The sequence below is a fragment of the Numenius arquata genome, chromosome 8 (genome assembly GCF_964106895.1).
Source record: "Numenius arquata chromosome 8, bNumArq3.hap1.1, whole genome shotgun sequence".
Taxonomy (NCBI): domain Eukaryota; kingdom Metazoa; phylum Chordata; class Aves; order Charadriiformes; family Scolopacidae; genus Numenius; species Numenius arquata.
The window spans coordinates 35267862-35286259 of record NC_133583.1 but is presented as its reverse complement, the minus strand read 5'-3'; the positions used below and the strand labels follow the sequence as shown (position 1 = coordinate 35286259).

At 40.6% G+C, this 18398-nt stretch overlaps 1 protein-coding gene across 1 annotated transcript in view; it reads left to right on the top strand.

The window, feature by feature from the left end:
* Window positions 1–18398, top strand: part of ATF6 (activating transcription factor 6) — an 81274-nt gene that overhangs the window by 11652 nt on the left and 51224 nt on the right. The window contains exons 8-13 of the mRNA XM_074152001.1: window positions 597–782; window positions 1204–1295; window positions 13144–13281; window positions 15136–15255; window positions 15571–15673; window positions 16848–16912. Coding sequence (XP_074008102.1) covers window positions 597–782; window positions 1204–1295; window positions 13144–13281; window positions 15136–15255; window positions 15571–15673; window positions 16848–16912 — 704 coding nt within the window. The remainder of the gene's footprint in view (window positions 1–596; window positions 783–1203; window positions 1296–13143; window positions 13282–15135; window positions 15256–15570; window positions 15674–16847; window positions 16913–18398) is intronic.

The window sequence follows — 18398 nt, the reverse complement described above, 5'->3', positions numbered from 1 at the left end:
TGCATTAGAAACTGCTAGTTTAAACTGCCATGTAAGTGCTTGATACACATAGAATGTGCAATCTGAGGTCAGCAACAGTATTCAAAGTCTCAAAAACTATATAGCAGATCTGGAAAAGGTACAGAAGCAAGTATAATCAGTGTGGAAATGGTCTCCATGCAGGACAAACTAAAAAAAGTAGGACTTTTCAGTTAAGAAAACAGATGACTGATTGTAGCCTATAAAATAGTGTATGGTGAAGTGAAGATGAAAGACATTCTTGCTACCTTGCAGACCTGTAGATGTGCATTTTCTGTCTTTGTGACTTGATTGATCAAATCAAACTGCTGCTCAAGTATATGTTGTGTCCCCTACACATAGAAGGTTGAGAACGCAGGAGAAAACAGAGACAGTGCAGGACCTGTTTTTTTCATTATTAGTGAGCTGTAACTCTTGGATTCCTACTTGCCTCTGCTGAACGTTTCAGCTCTTTTGAAGCAGAGTGCAGGAAGCTAGCTATGCAGACTTTTGACAAAACAGAGGAGCAGAAGTTATGCATGAAATAGAGGCACTTTTAACTTGTGGATCATTAACAGACCTTGGTATTGTCTGTCCAGGTCAACGTCTTGAGAAGGCAGCAGCGCATGATCAAAAACCGGGAGTCAGCCTTTCAGTCACGGAAGAAAAAGAAAGAATACATGTTGGGACTGGAGGCAAGGCTGGAGGCAGCCTTATTGGAGAACGAGAAACTCAAGAAAGAAAACAGCACGCTGAAGAGGCAGCTGGATGAAGTAGTATTAGAGGTAAGAGATTGTGAGGAACATCTGACTTTATATAAAGACAGTTGCTCAGGTGGAAGGTACTAGAGCAGAATCATGGAAATGTTGACTGGAAGACCTTTGGGGATTTCTAGCTCAGCCTTCTGCTCCAAGCAGGACTTTCACCAACTCTAGGTCAGGACAACTGTCACATTATCTAGTTGACACTTAATTCTTTTTTTGGTGCTTCTGAAGATTTCACTGAGAAGATAGACTGGATAGAAGCTGAATATAATGTACAAACAAAAGAGTTTTATTTTTAAGTAGTCCTGGCATGAATTCATAAATAATTAGGCAAATATAAATCTAAAAAGCAAGCATAATTTGGTGTATTTAGCTTCTGACATACCTTTGCGTGTCTGTGCCCCTTTTTTATTGTTTGTCATCTCTGTTTTTTCCTGTCTAGAACCAGAAGCTCAAGGTATCATCTCCAAAGAGAAGGACCCTGTGTGTGATGGTGATACTGGCTTTCATAATGTTGAATTATGGTCCATTGAGGTAAGCTGCCTAGGAATTCCTCTTTGCCTAGCAAGTTTGCTGTCCTGCGATTTTTGTTTGAATCATTAATACAGGCAGTGTTGTGATTTAAAGCTGTGAGCTTGAAACCTGACTTCTGTCCTTTATTCTTCTCCTGCGTAGGGGAAGACTCATCTGTATAACGGTCCCTCTTTTGGAATCCTTCTGGAAACAGAAGCTAGATCTTGTACTTTTTAATTTCTCTAAATTAAACAAAATTAAACAAATTTTGTTAACCAGTGCAGCATACAGCAGTTTGTCTGCTCCATTTATACGTGAAGAGATTAAAGAGTTGTTTTTAGAATCCTTCTAGGAAAAAAAAGTCACAGGCTTTGAGAGATCACCTGCTTGTTTATACCTGTGCTGATGTCAATAGCTATGAGTTCAAGCTGCCTCTAGTACCCAGTGCAGGGAATCCCACTGTTTGTTCCAGTGCGTTGCAATCCTGACTGTCAGATGTGTCTACCAGCAATCTTCCTTATTACAGTGTAAGCCCTATTTTGTCTTCTAGATCTGGTGAAGAGGTTCTTCCCTCTCCTTCGTTAGTTGAAGTGGTAATCAAAAACCTCTCTTGTTCAAACTGTATCAGTGAGACATAGGAACCAGAGAGGAGGAAGGAAATGCTGCATTACTTCCCAGACACTTTATAAAGAAATCTGTAGAAGAGAGGAGATAAAAAAGGGATACTTCTTGCACATATCTGTCGGTTTAGCCTGGCTATGGAACATAAAAACCTTTCATATGAAACTGTTCAAGTTTTTCAAAAGGGGAGGATATTTCAGTATATTCCCAGTCAGCAGTGTCTCCATTTGTCCTCAAAGCCCTGTCAAACTAAAGGAATGAGATTGGATAAATCCGGAAGAATACTTGTTTCTCACTATGATAAACTTTTACAATGTTGGTGTTTATGTTTTTAATAATATTAGAAAATTTGTCAAAGCTGGAATTACTTTTGAAGTATTTGCACTTACTGCAAATACTGTTTATCTCAGGAAGTGAAATAGAGTGAAATAGGTGATTCTACTTTGATATGGATGATTTTAAGGTAAACCATTTTTTAGTGCATTTAGGGTTTATATTGGGATTCTTCACTCTCAGGCAGAAAAATTAGCTTCCAGATACTAAGCGATTGGTTTGTACATCCCATCTGCATTTGCAAACGTTACCACTCACTTGGGAGACGCTAGGTGAGAATTCATAGAACCAGTAATCTTTCTGAAGCTGGGAGAAATTTTTGTTGCCTCCACGTGAGAGTGAGGAGTTGGAGTACATGAAGCTCTTGTTTCCAAGTCTCTCAAAACTAACATACAGAAGATGGGTGGGAAGTCTTTTACCACATTGCTCTAAAGTTTCTGTGGCAGCTTCTCTACCCCCAGGAATGCGTGAGGTGTTGAGCTTGATGGCAAGAAACTGCTGTCAAACTAGACTGAAAGGTCAGTTTGTGTTCATAACTTTGCAAGAATCGCTAACTATAGAAATGTGATGGGTTAATTTCTTCACCCATTTGATGTTTAATAAAGTAGATAAAGCAAAAAGAAATTCCCTGGATGTCTGATTTTTCCTGGCCAGTGTAGTGGCTCAGCATGCCACCGTAATTGCATTGCCTGAACTAGGTGTCTGCATCAGTACTGGATTTAGACAATGAAGAGAAATGTAATAGCAAATTTGCAAGGAATTTCTCTTATCTTTCTACTTTTTTTTTTCTTTCGCTAGCAGAGTAAATGCTTGCCCTGCAATTAAAATACTAGACTGTATCAAGATGGTGGGAATGTTGATTGTGCAATACCCTTTGGAAGGTCCAGAATGTGGGATATACAAACCATTACTTAAGATTTTACTCCTCCCATACCCATTTTCTTCCTTTTATAAAGGTGTCACTGAAAGGTAGCTCCATGAATGTGGTGGTTGTGATTGCTGTTCCGCTTAGACCTTGACAACAGAAGCTTTCAGTACACATGATGTTTTTTTAGTTTCTGCAACTTCTCACAGAAATAAGTAATTTTTTGTTACAGTATCCATGCTAGTTTATAGTTCAGCAAAAGTACATTTTTGCTGTGAGTTAGCTAATTGTGGAATACCTAATTTCTATGGAGTGGTCAACAGGAGAGAAATATGATTTGAAGCTTTGTGGCAGTGTTGCTATTTCTTCTGTGTAGGAAATCATTTCACTTGCACACCCATATGGAGGTATGACAGCATTCAGGCACAGGATGTTTTGATTCATGCATATTAGCAGTGAGTATTTCATTATTTAAAACCAATGAACCATTGCAAAGAGAGAGTGACATCCAAAAAAAGCAAAATCATGGGAAATTCACCCCCTAAATTCTGTAGCAGACTTTGAAATTCCCTTAGCTGGCCTTATTGTAAGATGCTTCTCAGATTCTTAATTGGAAGTGATAGGATTCTTTGAAGGCTAGAGGTAAAATAAAAGGACACATATATAGATTTTTCTCTTTAGTTGCCTATTTCCATCAAATCAGAGAAGGCAGGGAAGCGGTCAAGTTGTTTTGGGAAGGAGATGTGAAGCTGAGGGACAGACATTCCTGCAAACGCTCCATGGCCTGCAGTGGGTCAGCAGAGGTGCAGTGTTTGGGCACTTGGCATCCCACAAAAAACCCCATCTGGATGGCTGGCTGTGTACTTAGTTCTGTGTTCTTCTGCTTTAATGGATGTGTGTTGCATTAGCACTGGTTCAGACATAATTTTATTTATTGGTCTTAAGTCTTTTTGACTATGTATGTAAGTGGTGAGATGTTTGTGATGTTTCGTGGAGGACTCTGTGCTGTTCTGTTGTTTTAAGATTATGGGAAGCAGTCCAGGATGTGGCAGCCCTTGGCAAACAAGTTTAGCAGATAAAATTATTCTGCTCACACATTTTTTCATGCTGACAAACATAGTATGTGTACGGGTAATCTGTAACATTGACCTTGGGAATATGGGAGCGGGGCTGAAAGTCTGGTAGGGAAGCTGGAGTATCAACACAAGAAACCTGTTTGAAAATATTGGAGGAAGAGTCTAGTCCAGTCTTCTTAATTGCCAGCATGCCTTTCATAACATCCAGTCTTGGACATGGCACCATGTTATCTCTGAGAAAAGAATGTAAATGGAATTAAATATAAATTGAATATAAATGTGAAATGAATACTTTCTGGTTGTGAAAGTGGATTATATAGAGTTTACAGATTCTACTAGTGTAAGTTTCTATTTTATCTATTTGCTTTATACTAGAAGAAAAGGTGCCCAGGAATTTCCCATCTGTGTGTCAATGAACTATTCTCTAATCTTTGTGAATTATTTGGATTTGGATTTAACATCTATAAAAACTTCCTTTTATTATTATTTAAGAGTGATAGGTGAGGTGTATGAGGGGAAAAGGGTACATTTTGATTCAATTCCTTGGAGAGGTCACCCCCTTGCCCCAGTCTTATGTACCACGAGGTGCAAGACAGGAATTGGCAAGCCACAGTATTTGCACAAAAGGCAGTGAGCACACAAACCTTGGCATGCAGCAGGGTTGGGAGCTGGAACAGGACATCTGGAGGCGGGTATCTCTGGGAGGCAGCGTCTCCTGCCTTCACGCTTGCCTCCTGTGAGAGCCTGTGTCAATCAGCACGGCTGTGTTCTCAGCTGGCATGGCACCCCTGAAACATTGCTGACTTCTGGCATTAAGAAACATCTAATTAGCTTTGCTTTTTTTTTTATCACTTACAGCATGAAATCTGAAAATTTTTCAAACTGCTACAGTTCCTAGATGCTTTTTTTTTCTTTTGTTTAATTTCCGCATTTGTGTTAGACTGTGCCTGGGTAATAACCAGATCTGAAAATGTGTTAAAGAAGCACAAACAATGCTGAAACAAATGGAAACCAAGCACATGTTCTAGTCTAAACAATCCGTGTATTTATTTTGGGAATATTTTTCTTTTGTTTTTCTTCCTTGTTCCCATTTGAATACAAATTGTCTTGTGTGTGTGTTTGTTTCTTTTTTTTAAATCTAAATCCTACATGTGATAGTAAAATATTTGCAGAAAGCTAATTCAACTAGTACATAAAAAGTAGGGAAGGCAGAACGATCACAGAAGATGCAAAACATAAACTTTCTGCATCTCTGCTTCTTGGAGCAGGAGCAGCAAAGATGTAAGCCAGGTACTTGCTAGTGGCCCTAGCATTATTTTCTTGGCTATGAAAAATTTTTTTTTTTCCTCTGATCAGTCTGCTCAAGCTTACATGGTGGTCATCGGCTGACAACAGAGCATTTATAAAGATGTGAGCCAGCCAGAATGTGTCCTAAATACCATTTCAGATATTTAGTGGACAGAAAACAAAGGAAAATATGAGGTTAGAGAGAGGAAAGGCAGATCTGCAAAGAAATTGGAACTGGGGGTTTGAGAAGGTAGTGTGACTATTTTATTATTATTTTATTAATTTTGGGTTTTTTTTTTACAAGTTGGCCACCTCTGTATGGCTGGAACCTCTTTCAAACTGGAAAACAGACTTGATGATGTAACCAAAAATTCTTAAGCTGTATTTGTGGGGGAGGATGACTGAGGTGGTGATTGATGGAGCGAAATAAAGCTGCTGCTTCAAAATCTCATGTGTCCTGTTGACCTACAGCAGCTGTGCTAGAATTGCTGGCCTTTTGTAGAGACTTCATTGCAGCTCCTCTCTAGAGTGCCCTGATGGGCTTTCCTCTACTTTCCAGGACTGTCCTGGAAACTGAATAGTCTATTAAAAATTTAGATCCATTGAGCAATCTGCAAAGAAAGGCACCAGCCTGGGTGGCTGAGGTCTGTGATTTATCTGCTCTTGTGATAGATTGCAACAAATGAAGAAGCAGTGATTTTTGACTCCTGAAGGATTTAGGGGTGTGTCTTGTTTCTTAGATTGGTAGCACAAATATTAGGAAAAAAACCAAAAGTGTTAAGATTAATCATCTTTTACTAAAAATTATGAAATCAGCCAAGGTTTGTTCAGCTGCATGCTACCATGATCTGCTGCTTCTAAGGATGAAGTAAGCAGAAGCCAAGTCTTTCACCAGCACCCGGATTAGTGTCCCACCTAGTCTGCAGGCTGCTAGTCAGTGCTAATGTAGCCTGCTGAGGTTTTGGAGCACGCATGATTTGGGCTGCTGAAAGCAGCATCTGTTGAGCCGCACCTGTATTGGTGTCAGTATGGTTTAGAGACCTTACTCAAACTGAGCAATCTTGAGTTGGTGTGTGGGAGAACAGGATTGTTCTGAGGTTTGGCGCATTCAGCAGTGTTTTCATGCAAGTTTGCTATTGTTTGAGCCTTAATGCTGGACTCCTTGATTAAAGAAACAGACTTGTCTTATGACAAGCAGGAGCCTAGGGATACCTGGGTGGTGGGATGCTGAAAAGTTAGAGAAATAATTTTGTAGTTTCCTTAAAGGGAGCATTAGCTGTGTGTGCAAAGGAGCTAATTCCATTACCACAGCATCACATGCAGCAAGTGTTGTGTTGCTGCAGAGATGTTTGAGCTGTATGTTGTGTGCTCAGGTTTGTCAGTGCAGATCCCATCCACAGCAGCCAGTTCTGGGCCAAGGTCTCAGTATGGTCTGGATCTCACCACTGTGCTGCCCTGGCAGGTGAACTCAATCATGAGATCAAGCAGTGTCATGGCATGTTTGAAAACACACCAGATTTCCTCTTGAGTAATATGTGCTAAGCAGACCAAAGCCATGTGTCTGGCACCTGCCTAAAATGAAGGGCAATGACTAGCAACTGCAACACAGTATTTATTTTTTTTTTCCTGTTGCCTTAACAATTCTTCCTGATGGTGTGTGTGCTCCTTCCTCACTCCGTTCCAGTCCAAAGTCAGGTTAGTTGAAACCACCGATGGCTTGCAGTGTAACAGAGGAGGAGCTCCCCAGCTGGGCTCCTTGCCTGGCTGTTGCCACCTTCCAGCTGAGCCTGATCTGAGGGTTGAGCTGAACTGCAAGCATTAAACATTGTGCCCATGGAACCACGATTTCCTTCAGCTGAAGGCTGCATAGTGTTGTCTGAACTTCCACTGGCTGCTTGAAGCCTCTCTAAAAGATGTTCTGAGAACAGGGAACCACAAATTGTGATCTGTACAACAGGGTGAGTTTCTTACTCTCAGTTCATCTAATCCCGGTCTTTTTTGCACTCAGTGAAGGATAGAGAAGGATTGTTTCTCTGCTTTTTGCAAGCTTCAATAGCCTTCCATATATCTTTAGGAGGTTAATAGATTTAAATGTGATGTATAGCTGAAGTATACTAACAAACATACATACAAATGATGGCAGTCAAAGGGCTATTAATTTCTTATGCCCTACTAGGGAGGAACTGGTGAAATGCGAAAGCTATTAGGTGAGTGCAAGAGGCATGCCACGGTGCCATGTTAGCCAGCTCCTTCTGGCTGCTAAGGAAATACAGAGCCCTATGAGTATTTTAGCAAAAACAGCAGAAGTTCCAGGAGGCATTTGTGGCTCTTAACACTTCTAATACGGGAAACTTACTTTAACGTTTGTGACACTGAAAGAATACGTTTCAATGCTGAGTTGAGTGTACATCTGTGTTGGAGATGGCCCAGAGCTAGAAAACTGCTTCTGTAGCACACCTTTGGTCTTGTGTTGTAGTTTCTCCTTGAGAAAACAAGGGTTTGTTTCTCCTTGAAGGGAAATCGAGAGGAAAAGGACAGTCTGAATCATTTGTACTTGGGTTCAGGTCCCAAACCTTTCAGAACCTCTCTTGATGGGTTGGTGCTTGAATAAAATTGAATACCCTTGATTTTCTTACAAATTACAGCTTCAGGAGCAGGAAGTGATTCCTTCCTCCTTCCTTCACTGATCACAGCCACATGCTCATCTGGCAGAGCTGTGCCTTGGCCTGGCTGCGCTCACTTACCTCGTCCTGCTGGTGCAGTTGCCGAGCCTGTACAGAATGTCAGATGCACTCTCTGATAACTTACCCTTTTCTCCATGCCTTCAGCTGCCGGGCTGAGAGTGAAATACAGAAAGTTTTTACCCTGAATGAGCATTGCAGTGGAGACTGCTTGTGTCAGGCCTGCCCAAGCTTTGGCAATAAAGGTCAGCCCACTTCCAAATAACTGTATATAGTTTTCTAAGCAAAGATAAGTGCTCTGGGTGTCAATACTTGCTTTCATTCTTTCTTTTCTAACAGCTTTATTAAAAATGAATTGCTTTTTAAAGAAAGCAAAACATAAGAAGAACACAGAGGTCATCCATCCAGTTGGGGTTGCCTTCCTCGTCCTCCCCAGCAGAGGAGAGAGGCCAGGTTCCTCTCACCAGTCCAGCACTCACAGAGGGTAGCTCTGGAGCAGCCTGGCGGAAGAAGGAAGTGCCTTGCTGTCAGCAGATGGTGCCCTCATCAGGAATAAGAAAAGAGAAATACTTTCCAGAGAGCATTTGGCACTGTGGCAGCCTTGTCTGGAATCTGTTAGGAAGAGGACAAGGTCCTCGGTTGGTGTCTCCTTGCAATGTCAACTTTAGCCTGTTGGAAACATCCCAGCTTATATTCAGAGATGGTTCTGTCCCCAGAAAACTCTTTTTTATGATATCATTATTGGCTTTTGTCTAAAAATTACTGTACAACTTAAATGTCAGTATTCAAAACTTGAAGTGCACAGGGTTTGTTCAGCCAGAAGTACAAATGAAACTTAGTTTGGGCTCCTGGCAAGACTGGCTTTCACATTTATCAAACTGACATTCAAACCAAAGAAGTAAAAATACAGCTAAAATATCAGGTGCCATTGAATGCCTGGAAGAACCATGACAGGAGTGTTGCTTTTCTTTCCCTCCTATAGTCAAATTTATCTACACTTCAGAACAAACATCTGCATGAAGTATTTAGTGGTTCTTTCTTTTTTCCCTTGGATCTATTTTTGCATCTTAAACAAGCCGATAGCTCAGCCAGCTTGGACAGGGTGTTTGTGGCTGTGTGAAAACCCTTTAATATTCATGGTATCTGGGATGTCCAAATGTAGGCTACAAAGCCTTGGTAGGCACCCCAGGTGTGTAAGTGTGGCCAAACAGAAGAGGTTCCAGCTTCTAACTTCTAACTGGTCGACCTGTCCAGTAAAGCCATTTCTGAGCTTCGGTCTTTCTTGACTTTAAATGTGGGGCAGTAACTCTATTCCTGCAAATAGTAGGACTTGCTCAGGGGAGATACACCAAACTGCTTTTTCTTTTCCAAATTCTCATCTTGTAGCCGAACAGAATGAAAAAATTGTCCATGCTTTTACCATCTGACATATTAAAACATTTTTAAAAGCAGCTATTGATATTTGAGCTGAAAATACTGTTTTTCAGAAGCTTTTTTCCCTCTGAATGAGATCATCTACCTTCCCTTTTCACTGTTTCTAGCCTTGTCTACCTGATGTTTTAAAATGCTCAATGTTGACTTCATCTTCAGTGTCATGGTGTTGGGATCTGCTTTGTAGACCGTTCCAGGTCCAGCTGGAAGGTCCAGGTCGGTCCAGGTTGCTGTTCTGCCTATCACTTGTAAAGCTCAGTATGCTTCAGATGGGCAGATGTTTCCAGGTATAGCTCTGCAGGACAGGTCCGTCCTTTGTCCTAGCTGCTAAAGGGATTCCTTGGTCCTAAGTCATTTTTTTTCCCCTGTGCCAATTTGAGATGTCAAAGGAGGAATATTTCTGATATGTCATACCCTTATGTACCCACGTGGCAAGGGAAGGTCTTTAAGAATGAGAAGTCAGAGGATATATAGAACGTTACCTACATGTCCTCTCCTATCTATTACCTGAAGATGGAGCCCTATTTACAGACAAAGTCTACAAGTGACCTCTTGTGGGAGAAAGGAAGGGGAAGAAATAGTACAACAGAACAACAACGTCTTCTGTTCAGATGGGGGAAAAACTAACAAAACTCTGCAAGTAACTAGAAGGTGGAAGCAGGGCAGTATTTCAAGTTGTGGGGTTTTTCCTCATCCAAAATGAAAGTTCTTTTGGTTTTGTGTCATCACAAACCAAAGAAACAAAGAAGAGGAGTTGTTTGGGGGGCTTTTTAAGACATATTTGAGACTTCGAGAAGGAAGCTTTTGATCGTCTTCAAGGTCCTAAAAAATGAATGGGAAAGGGGAGGCAAAAGTAGCCCATGTAGCTTAAGGCAGAAATTGCTGCTAGCCCTGCTTCAAAAGAAGCATTTTGTGGAAAATAACAATCCTGATAAAGGAAAGGGCATTGGAATAAATACCATAAATAATACCATATTTTGTCCTTAAGTTGGTGTCCATGTTCTCAGAAGTGGGAGCCATGGTTTATGCCTGAAAGGATGGCAACGCATTCTCTGCCTCCTTCTTAGTCTTTTGCTGCTGAAGATACCTTCTTCCAGGTTGAAACATCCCATATTTAGCTGCTGCCAAAAGTGAAATTTTAATTTTGATTAAAAGATTAAGGTGTTTCAAGCATGAGAAGAGTAAAAATAAACATTTCCTCTCTATTAAAGCTGATATAATAAAATGAGGTGTGTGTGGTTTTTGAGTGGCTGTACAGCTAAAACAACTAAATTACAAAACCTGAAGATTAGCTGTGGTTGCAGAGCAGCGCTTATCTTTATCCTTGATTGACTTGGTTTGGATTTCTCTACTTTTGTTCAGAGTTCAGGGTGAACTGGAGTAGCAACATGTTGCTTGTGGCACTTCACCTCGAACTTGTCACCTCGCCAAGCTGGAACCTGAAATAACAAGAATTGCTTTGCAGAACAAGGCAAATAGGAAGGAAGAACTATCATGGAAAAATGCAGATTTGTTACAGTTCTACTGATCAGTTTTTTGTCAGCTTTAACTCAGTAATTACATGGAAAGTTTCTCTGGTTGAATGTATCATTTTGAACAGGAAAGGAGAGAAGTAGGATAGGATAAAATGCCAGACCCAACAGGTCCATTGACACACTGGGTGGCTGATACACTTCAGGCTGTGGAGAAACAGTTTGCAGGAGAGTTAGAAGTGTCAGATCTTCTGATGGATATTCTTGGTTTTGTGAATAAACTTCCATATACTTTTACCTGTCATGGGTCCAACTTAGGTAGAGCAGGGACGTTTCACAGTTGTGTGACTTCCAGAAAGAACATGTGGCATCCCTTTAAGCATCAGCCTTAGTTTTGAGCTCTGGTTCTGGGCTTGATATGCTGCCAGCTGTGCTGATGCTTTCATTGGAAGAGAAGAAACATGATCTCATAAAATATAGTAGATAGTGGAGATTATTTCTGTAAAATTGGATAACTTGGTGTTGCCTGATCTATGAGGCTGTGAATAAACCATCCAGCTTTCCATGCTATGCAGCAGAAGCAATGAGACATTTGGATGCTAGTGTACATATACAGCAAGGAAACGGCCTCTAAGTACTTTTCTGCTCACTGTCACTAGTGAAAACAGAGCCTGTAGCATTTCTGCTGCCCTGAGTCTGTGCTGCTGCCTGGAAACCTGAAGGAGAGGAGGCAGTCCAAGCAACGTCAGCCTGAATCTGGGATTGCCCTGGCTCCAGCGATTCTGTAGAACGTGACACAATTACTCATGGGGAGACCTGGGTTACTGCTAACAGGAGTGCAAATGTGTTGGCAAAAGAGAGGGGATTGCTAGGCAACTATGTCTGTGTGCCCTCTGCTTAGTTGTGGAGTATTTAGTCTGCCCTCCTTGCTAGTTCTTGCCTTTCTCTGTTATTAACATTTGCATTGGTTGTGTATTGTGAAGTGGTGCCGTGTATCAAATAGGAAAATGAGATCTTCCCCTGCAGAGTTTATGCTCTGCTACACAGGAGAGGTGGGGAATGAATTAAAATGTACTCTGTAGGTAGTGATAAACATACATGGCAAAGATCTCTTTGACATGCTGGGGTCTTGTTGTATTTTTGTATTTTCACCGTATTGCTGCTGGTGATGCTCTGCTGTTGTCAGCGAAGAGGGTTAGAACTCGATTTTGTAAGCATACATATTTCAGGAAGGAACCACATTTACAACAAAGAGTAAAGCTAGCCTCTGGAGAGGACGTCTTGAAGTATTGCTTTTTGCGCTTTCAAGATTTCTCACTTGTAAGTCACCCTTCTGAACTAGGATGCAGTTGATCTCGTATAGCAGTTGTGCTGTGGTTTTTCCAGCTCACATGTGAAATTCTGCAGCCTTGCTCTGCATGGAGAGCAGCGCAGGCGTTCCTGTGCTGCACGGCTGGCTGCCTGAGCCAGGGGAAGGTCCTTCAATCCTTCAAGCACAAACCAGGACGACAGGGTATCTGGGACCACAGCTGGCTGCCGCTATGCAGATGGGGTTGTCAGCCCTCCCAATGTTTCTAAATCCAAGTAGAATTGAACATATATATGTTTGTGTACAGTTTTGTTAGATATCTGGCATAATATTCCAGGCTTGCAGCTGCACGGAATTTGGTAGCCGTATTTTCCATACATACTGTATTCATATGAACTATATCAATTGTGCTTTGAGTTAAAGTTCAGGGATACTTTGATTTGAACATAGGTAATTTTCTTATGCCTGCAGATCTAGGTTAGAAACAGATTGGTCTCAGTTTCATCAGGTGAAGCTTATGGGGGAACATGAAAACCAGAGCATCAAAATCCTTTGAACAATTAAAACTGAAGAACAGAATTGCTTTTCTGTCTACTAATGCTTTGAATGACAGGAATATAATGACAGAAGACATCATGTTTTTACGTTAGATATGACATGAACCTTATCCGTGTAATACAACAGCAGCCACAAACTTATCCACCAAACCTATCCTACTTAACACGCTACAGTAAAGTGTCTTGCAGGCCCTTTATATATGCGATATATTTTGCTGTGGTTATTATATTTTGCAGTGTATTTGAAAAGGATCCCAATGGAGTTGATTCCACTGCAAGTTCCAGCCACCGGACCAGAAATCTTCTGGAGTTCTCAGCCAGCCAGGAGTCCAGCACAGCTCAGAAAATACCTGGGGACATCATTCCTGAGAATAGGTGAGATGAAAATCTTTAACATATTTTAAGTGGCAGAGGGCAATGGTGCTTTATAGACCTCACTGCCTTTCCATTTGCTAACTTTTTTGGGCAGTGTTATTGCTGCTCTTACAAAGCAACTGAGTTTACAAACACAATGTTTTGAAAGGTGATTTCTTTTATTGTGTTATTATTTAACAAAGTTTGCCAGGTTGCTTTTCAAATGAATATGATCCTTTATCTCCAAGATTACCCGATACAGAAGTGTACGTGTGGCTATGCTGTATGGTGTTAGAGACAGTGTGGTGGAAGAGAGCATATAAACAAGTGCATGTCCTGGAGATTTTCTTCAGTTCTTTGTCTGTCTGCTTTTTTTCCCCTGATCTTTATTTTAGCTTGCATAGTTATGGTATTTGTCATATTATCTATCTCTTCTTACTTTTCAGGCTGGAATACTTTTTTTTTTAGTTGCTTAAGAGAAGACTGGGGAAGTTCACAATTAAGAACACACTCTGAACTTAGCACTGTACTTTTTTAGAAATTTCTGAGTCCGTCCTTATGCTTATCCATTATTTAATTATATAGTTTCTTTCAGGCTTCCTAGATGTCTTGCATTCAGTGCATAAGTGAACGTATAATTGTCTCCAGATTGAAGTCTGGCTAATCCAGCTCATGTTTTCCCCGTAGAAGATTTATCCTATCAGATTGTCCCTTTCCAGTAGAGTGTTTTGGCTGGTTGAACAAAGCCAGGCACAGATGTGCAGAAAGCCCTAATGTATTTTGCCATGCAGAAAGAACGCAATAAATCAAGAGCATTTTAAGGCTGTAGCCATGGTGAGGGCTTTGTGTCCTATGTGGCACATTTCAGACCATGACTCACGAGACGTAGTAGTAGAGCAGTTCTCTTAGGAGGACATGCTAGTGCCTGTACCTCCTCCTTTTCTCTCACTCTTTCACCCTGTTTTTTGGCAAGCTTTGAGCTCTTTGCTGCGTATTCTTCTTTATCAGCTCTAGATGCAGTAAGCAGGAGAAGCAGACATGAAGATGGAGAGAAAGCCGAAAGCTGGGAAAGGGAAGGGAACGTAAATAAAATATTCATAAGCTCTTATGCCTGACTTTTCTGAAAGAAGTTGAGGTTTAGGAGCTACCAGTCTCTGCCAAAACCAAGAGGAGTAAGGCTGTTATTGATACCCTATCAAGAGTGGAACTTATAATATGTATTTGATGACAAGTAGTTAACCCCTCAGGAGGTACAGGTAACCAGGAGAAAGGACCAGCAACCCGTCCTTGCTTTGTTGCTGACAGTGCTGTGGATTTTTGTATTGAAATACATGCTCTTTTTCACTTTTTATCAGAGCCAAGCTAGCTTCTGGAGACTGTTGGAGATGTAAATCCTCCTCACTCAGTTGTAGTATAGTTTGTGGCTGCACCATTGTCATATAGCTCATGGACTTTACATCTGCATGGTCTTAGTGGCTAATAAATGTAGTATTTCTGTAGCAAATCTTGCACAGCTCTGGAATGAAAGAGAAAGTTGTCTCTGCAGAGATCTCATAGTTTGCATATTATGAGGAATATTTTACAGACTACATTATCTTTCAATATCTGGCCTGTTTGGGAAGGAATCCAACATCTGCTAAAGCTTATCTGTTTTCTCTGTGTTGAGTGCTATCAGACCCCTTTGGGGAACTGACTGAGACCATTGGATGTTTGATAGAAATTGTTATTCACCTGTTTCAGAAGTCCCATGGGAGCAGCAGTAACCTCTGTGGGTTTGCTAATGGTAGTGCTTATTCTCTGGATTTGGTCAGAGGTTCATGAAAAACTATTTAAAGGGATTGGGATTTCTTGATGTCTTTTCCTTTTTTTTCGCAGGTATGATCGTTCTGTATCTGATAATAAAGCACTGATGATAGTCTCAGAAGAACCACTGTTATATATTTCACCACCACCACCCCCCTGTCAGCCCCTGATCAACCGAACGGAGTCACTGAGGTGAGCAAACAACCTTTTTCTGAGCATTTAAGCTTTTGTTAGGAGTTTAGATATAAATTGTGTGTTGGGTGAGTGCTACTGGACAGACAGCTGTGAATATGATCCAAATACTTTATAGCTATTTCCTTACAGATTCCCTCATAAATTTAATCTTGCAATTATATGTTCTTACTCTGGCATTAAAGATAAGTTATCATAAGGTAAAAGAGTAGTAATCTGCAGTGTCTTTCTAGTGACTAGTTAAACTGTTTTCTAAAATCGAAAAATTCTGCAACTGTTCTTTGAAACATCTGTTAATGCTGTGAGTTATTCTAGGCTGAATCACGAACTTCGAGGATGGGTTCATAGACATGAAGTGGAACGAACAAGATCCAGAAGGTTGTCAAATAACCAACAGCAAAAAGCACGGGTTATGCAGGTAGGCAGGTTTATACTTGTGAGTCAATAGCATGACAAGATAATTTCAGACAACATAACAAAATATTCTCTTTTACTTGTCTGTGCTTGTCATTATAGAAAAAAAAAGCAATGGTGCCTGTAATTAGGGTACCCAACACTTCCCATTTTAAATTGCTGGGTTTGGTTGATTATTATGTTGTTAGAGTTCTTCTTCCATTCTTGCTCTTGGATTCAGGCTAGAAGTTTTAGCACTCATCAAAATATGTTCAGTGTTTTCTAAAATTAAATCAGTGGTTAACCTTTTCATGGCTTCTCTGTAAGGCTATGGAAGGATAAGGATAAGCAGTTGGTTAATGTAGAGATATATAATATACAGCACATTCATCTGGCTCACTGCTAAGGGGCACAGCTGATTGGTTTTGTTGAAATATTTCTATTTCATTTTTTCAGATTTTTGCTAGAAGGTTGCATGTTTGGTAAGACTATGGAATTACGAGATTTGCGTTGATATTTCCCATTTTTTAAAATCCCTTTCATCTACATGGCATAGCAATAGCAAGGATAAAATTAAGACCATGCATTTTCAAAGTGTTTCATTTGATTAAGAGCTAGTAACAACTTTAAAAGGAATTGAACTTTACAATGTCAGAAATACCGCACTTTTCTAGAGAAAAAGTATTGAGTATTAAACTTCAGATTCTTCTCAATGGTGTCTAAAGGAGAATGATAGAACATTTAAGTAGGGCAAGTTCGGGTGCTTGTTTTAAACACCAGAAGTGTGTTATGAGTAGTATGTTTTGGCAGAGGTACACAGTGGATGTGACCTCAGAAGGATTCTGCAAATCTGACATGAGTGATAGCAAATTTTGCAGTTGGATGACACGATTATGTGCAACTGTTGTGTATGGTGCCAAGCTCCCTTCTTTGTCTCTGAATTTGTGACTTCAAATTTGGCTGTGTTAAAACACTTGCTTTTGTTTTGTGGTTCCAGCTTGATTGCTGGCCATTTCAGTTATTCATGTTTCACTGGTAGAAAAACGCACATTTATTGTGCAGGGCACTGATTAACCTCTGCACCTCATTATATATTCACTCTCTGCTACAGATGTGCATCTTGCTTTATGTAGTGCCAAACCAAGAAAATGCTTATTGTTTTCACTTTGTGTCATCTTTTTATTTTTCCCCTTTTTCAGAGCTCCCTCAGTGAGAAGGCAGATTCCCAGCTAATGGCCATGCCTTACACAGACACAAGCCTCAGGTAAGGTAGAACAACTCCTTTATCATTGCTTGCTACTTAATAACTTAATCTTTCACCAAAAGGTGGTAAAAAATGCCAGTTTTCACCTTGTTGGGATTCTTAAGCCAGGTGCTAGCTACATTTATTGGCCTAATTTCTGCCCCTTAGCAAATAACTGCTTCTAATGATTTAAACTACTCTTAAAGGGACCCCTGTATCACAGCTCTGCTCTTCTGGGGTCTTTCTGCCAATGACTCTTAAGAAGATCTTTATTTCGCCCTGCAGAGTCCCTTCCTAAACAGATTGGAATCTTTAGGGAAAAAAATAAAAGAGGGAATTGTCTTCGGACTGTCTGTGGTAACATCAATAGTTCATAAGAAGGTTTCAAAGCGACATGAGTCTGGTAAGAGAAAGGTTTCTCTCACTGTCTTCAAGAGTAGAGCCATTATAGCTAGCACCAAATTGTTATGACAAAATTAAAGCATCATTACATCCTATTTGCATGGTTTGTCTCCATCTCCTGATTTTCCCTGGTGATTAATAGAACACACTAATCCAGAGTTTTCTGATGTCCCCTGCCTGAACCCCCCATACCTATCCTGTCCCTCTTCCCTGGTGACAGGAAGAACTGGAGAGAAAACCTTAAGGAAACAAAACTTCTCTCTTCTGAATTCTCTGTGAGACTGTTTAAAAGGTTCTCTGCTTTGAAGTGCCAAAGAGGAGTGTAAGAGCAAAATGGATTATAAAGGGAACTTGATGTTGAGAAGAACACCTGAAATGTTGCCATTGAAAGTAAGACAGCTGTGGCCCTTCTGTGTGCTTTGCTGCTTTGAGAGCAGGATCAGCCTGGGAGAAAATAGCAAGCTGTGGGCAAATGTTATGGAAACCAGGCTGCCCGATTTTGATATGTCTTAACTTACAAGAAAAAAAAAGAAAAGGCTTTTTAGTTCTACAGGCCGATGAAGAATATCTGTTTTAATTGAAGACTGGATGAAGAAGCTTCATGGCACAAGGCATTTTAATATACACGCTTGCATTACTCTTAAAAAAAATAAGCTGGGTTATTAAAAACAGTCTGCAACAACATGCAGCTCTGCATGGAATAATCTGCTGTGCTCAGAAGGAAGTGAGATTTTTTTTTTTTAGATGAATGATGTTTAAATTAACAGGACCAGTGAGTCATGGCAGCTGCATGCTGTGACTGTCCTGGAACTGCTAAGAACATAGAACAGACTTCCAGTTCCTCCCAGAGCCATCAGCTATTAGATGCTCCATGAAATCATAGAATCACAGAGTAGTCTAGGTTGTAAAGGACCTCTGGAGATCTCTAGTCCAACCTCCTACTCAAAGGAGGTTTAACTTCAAGTTTACTGTGTCTCTGTTAAGAAAGACTGTCTCCATCTGGATTGTAATCTCCATTAGGAAGCTGAGGATTGGTTTTAGGGCCCTTCAGCCTCTTCTTCTGCAGGCTGAACAAGCCCAGTTCCCTTTGTCTCCTGTCTCACCT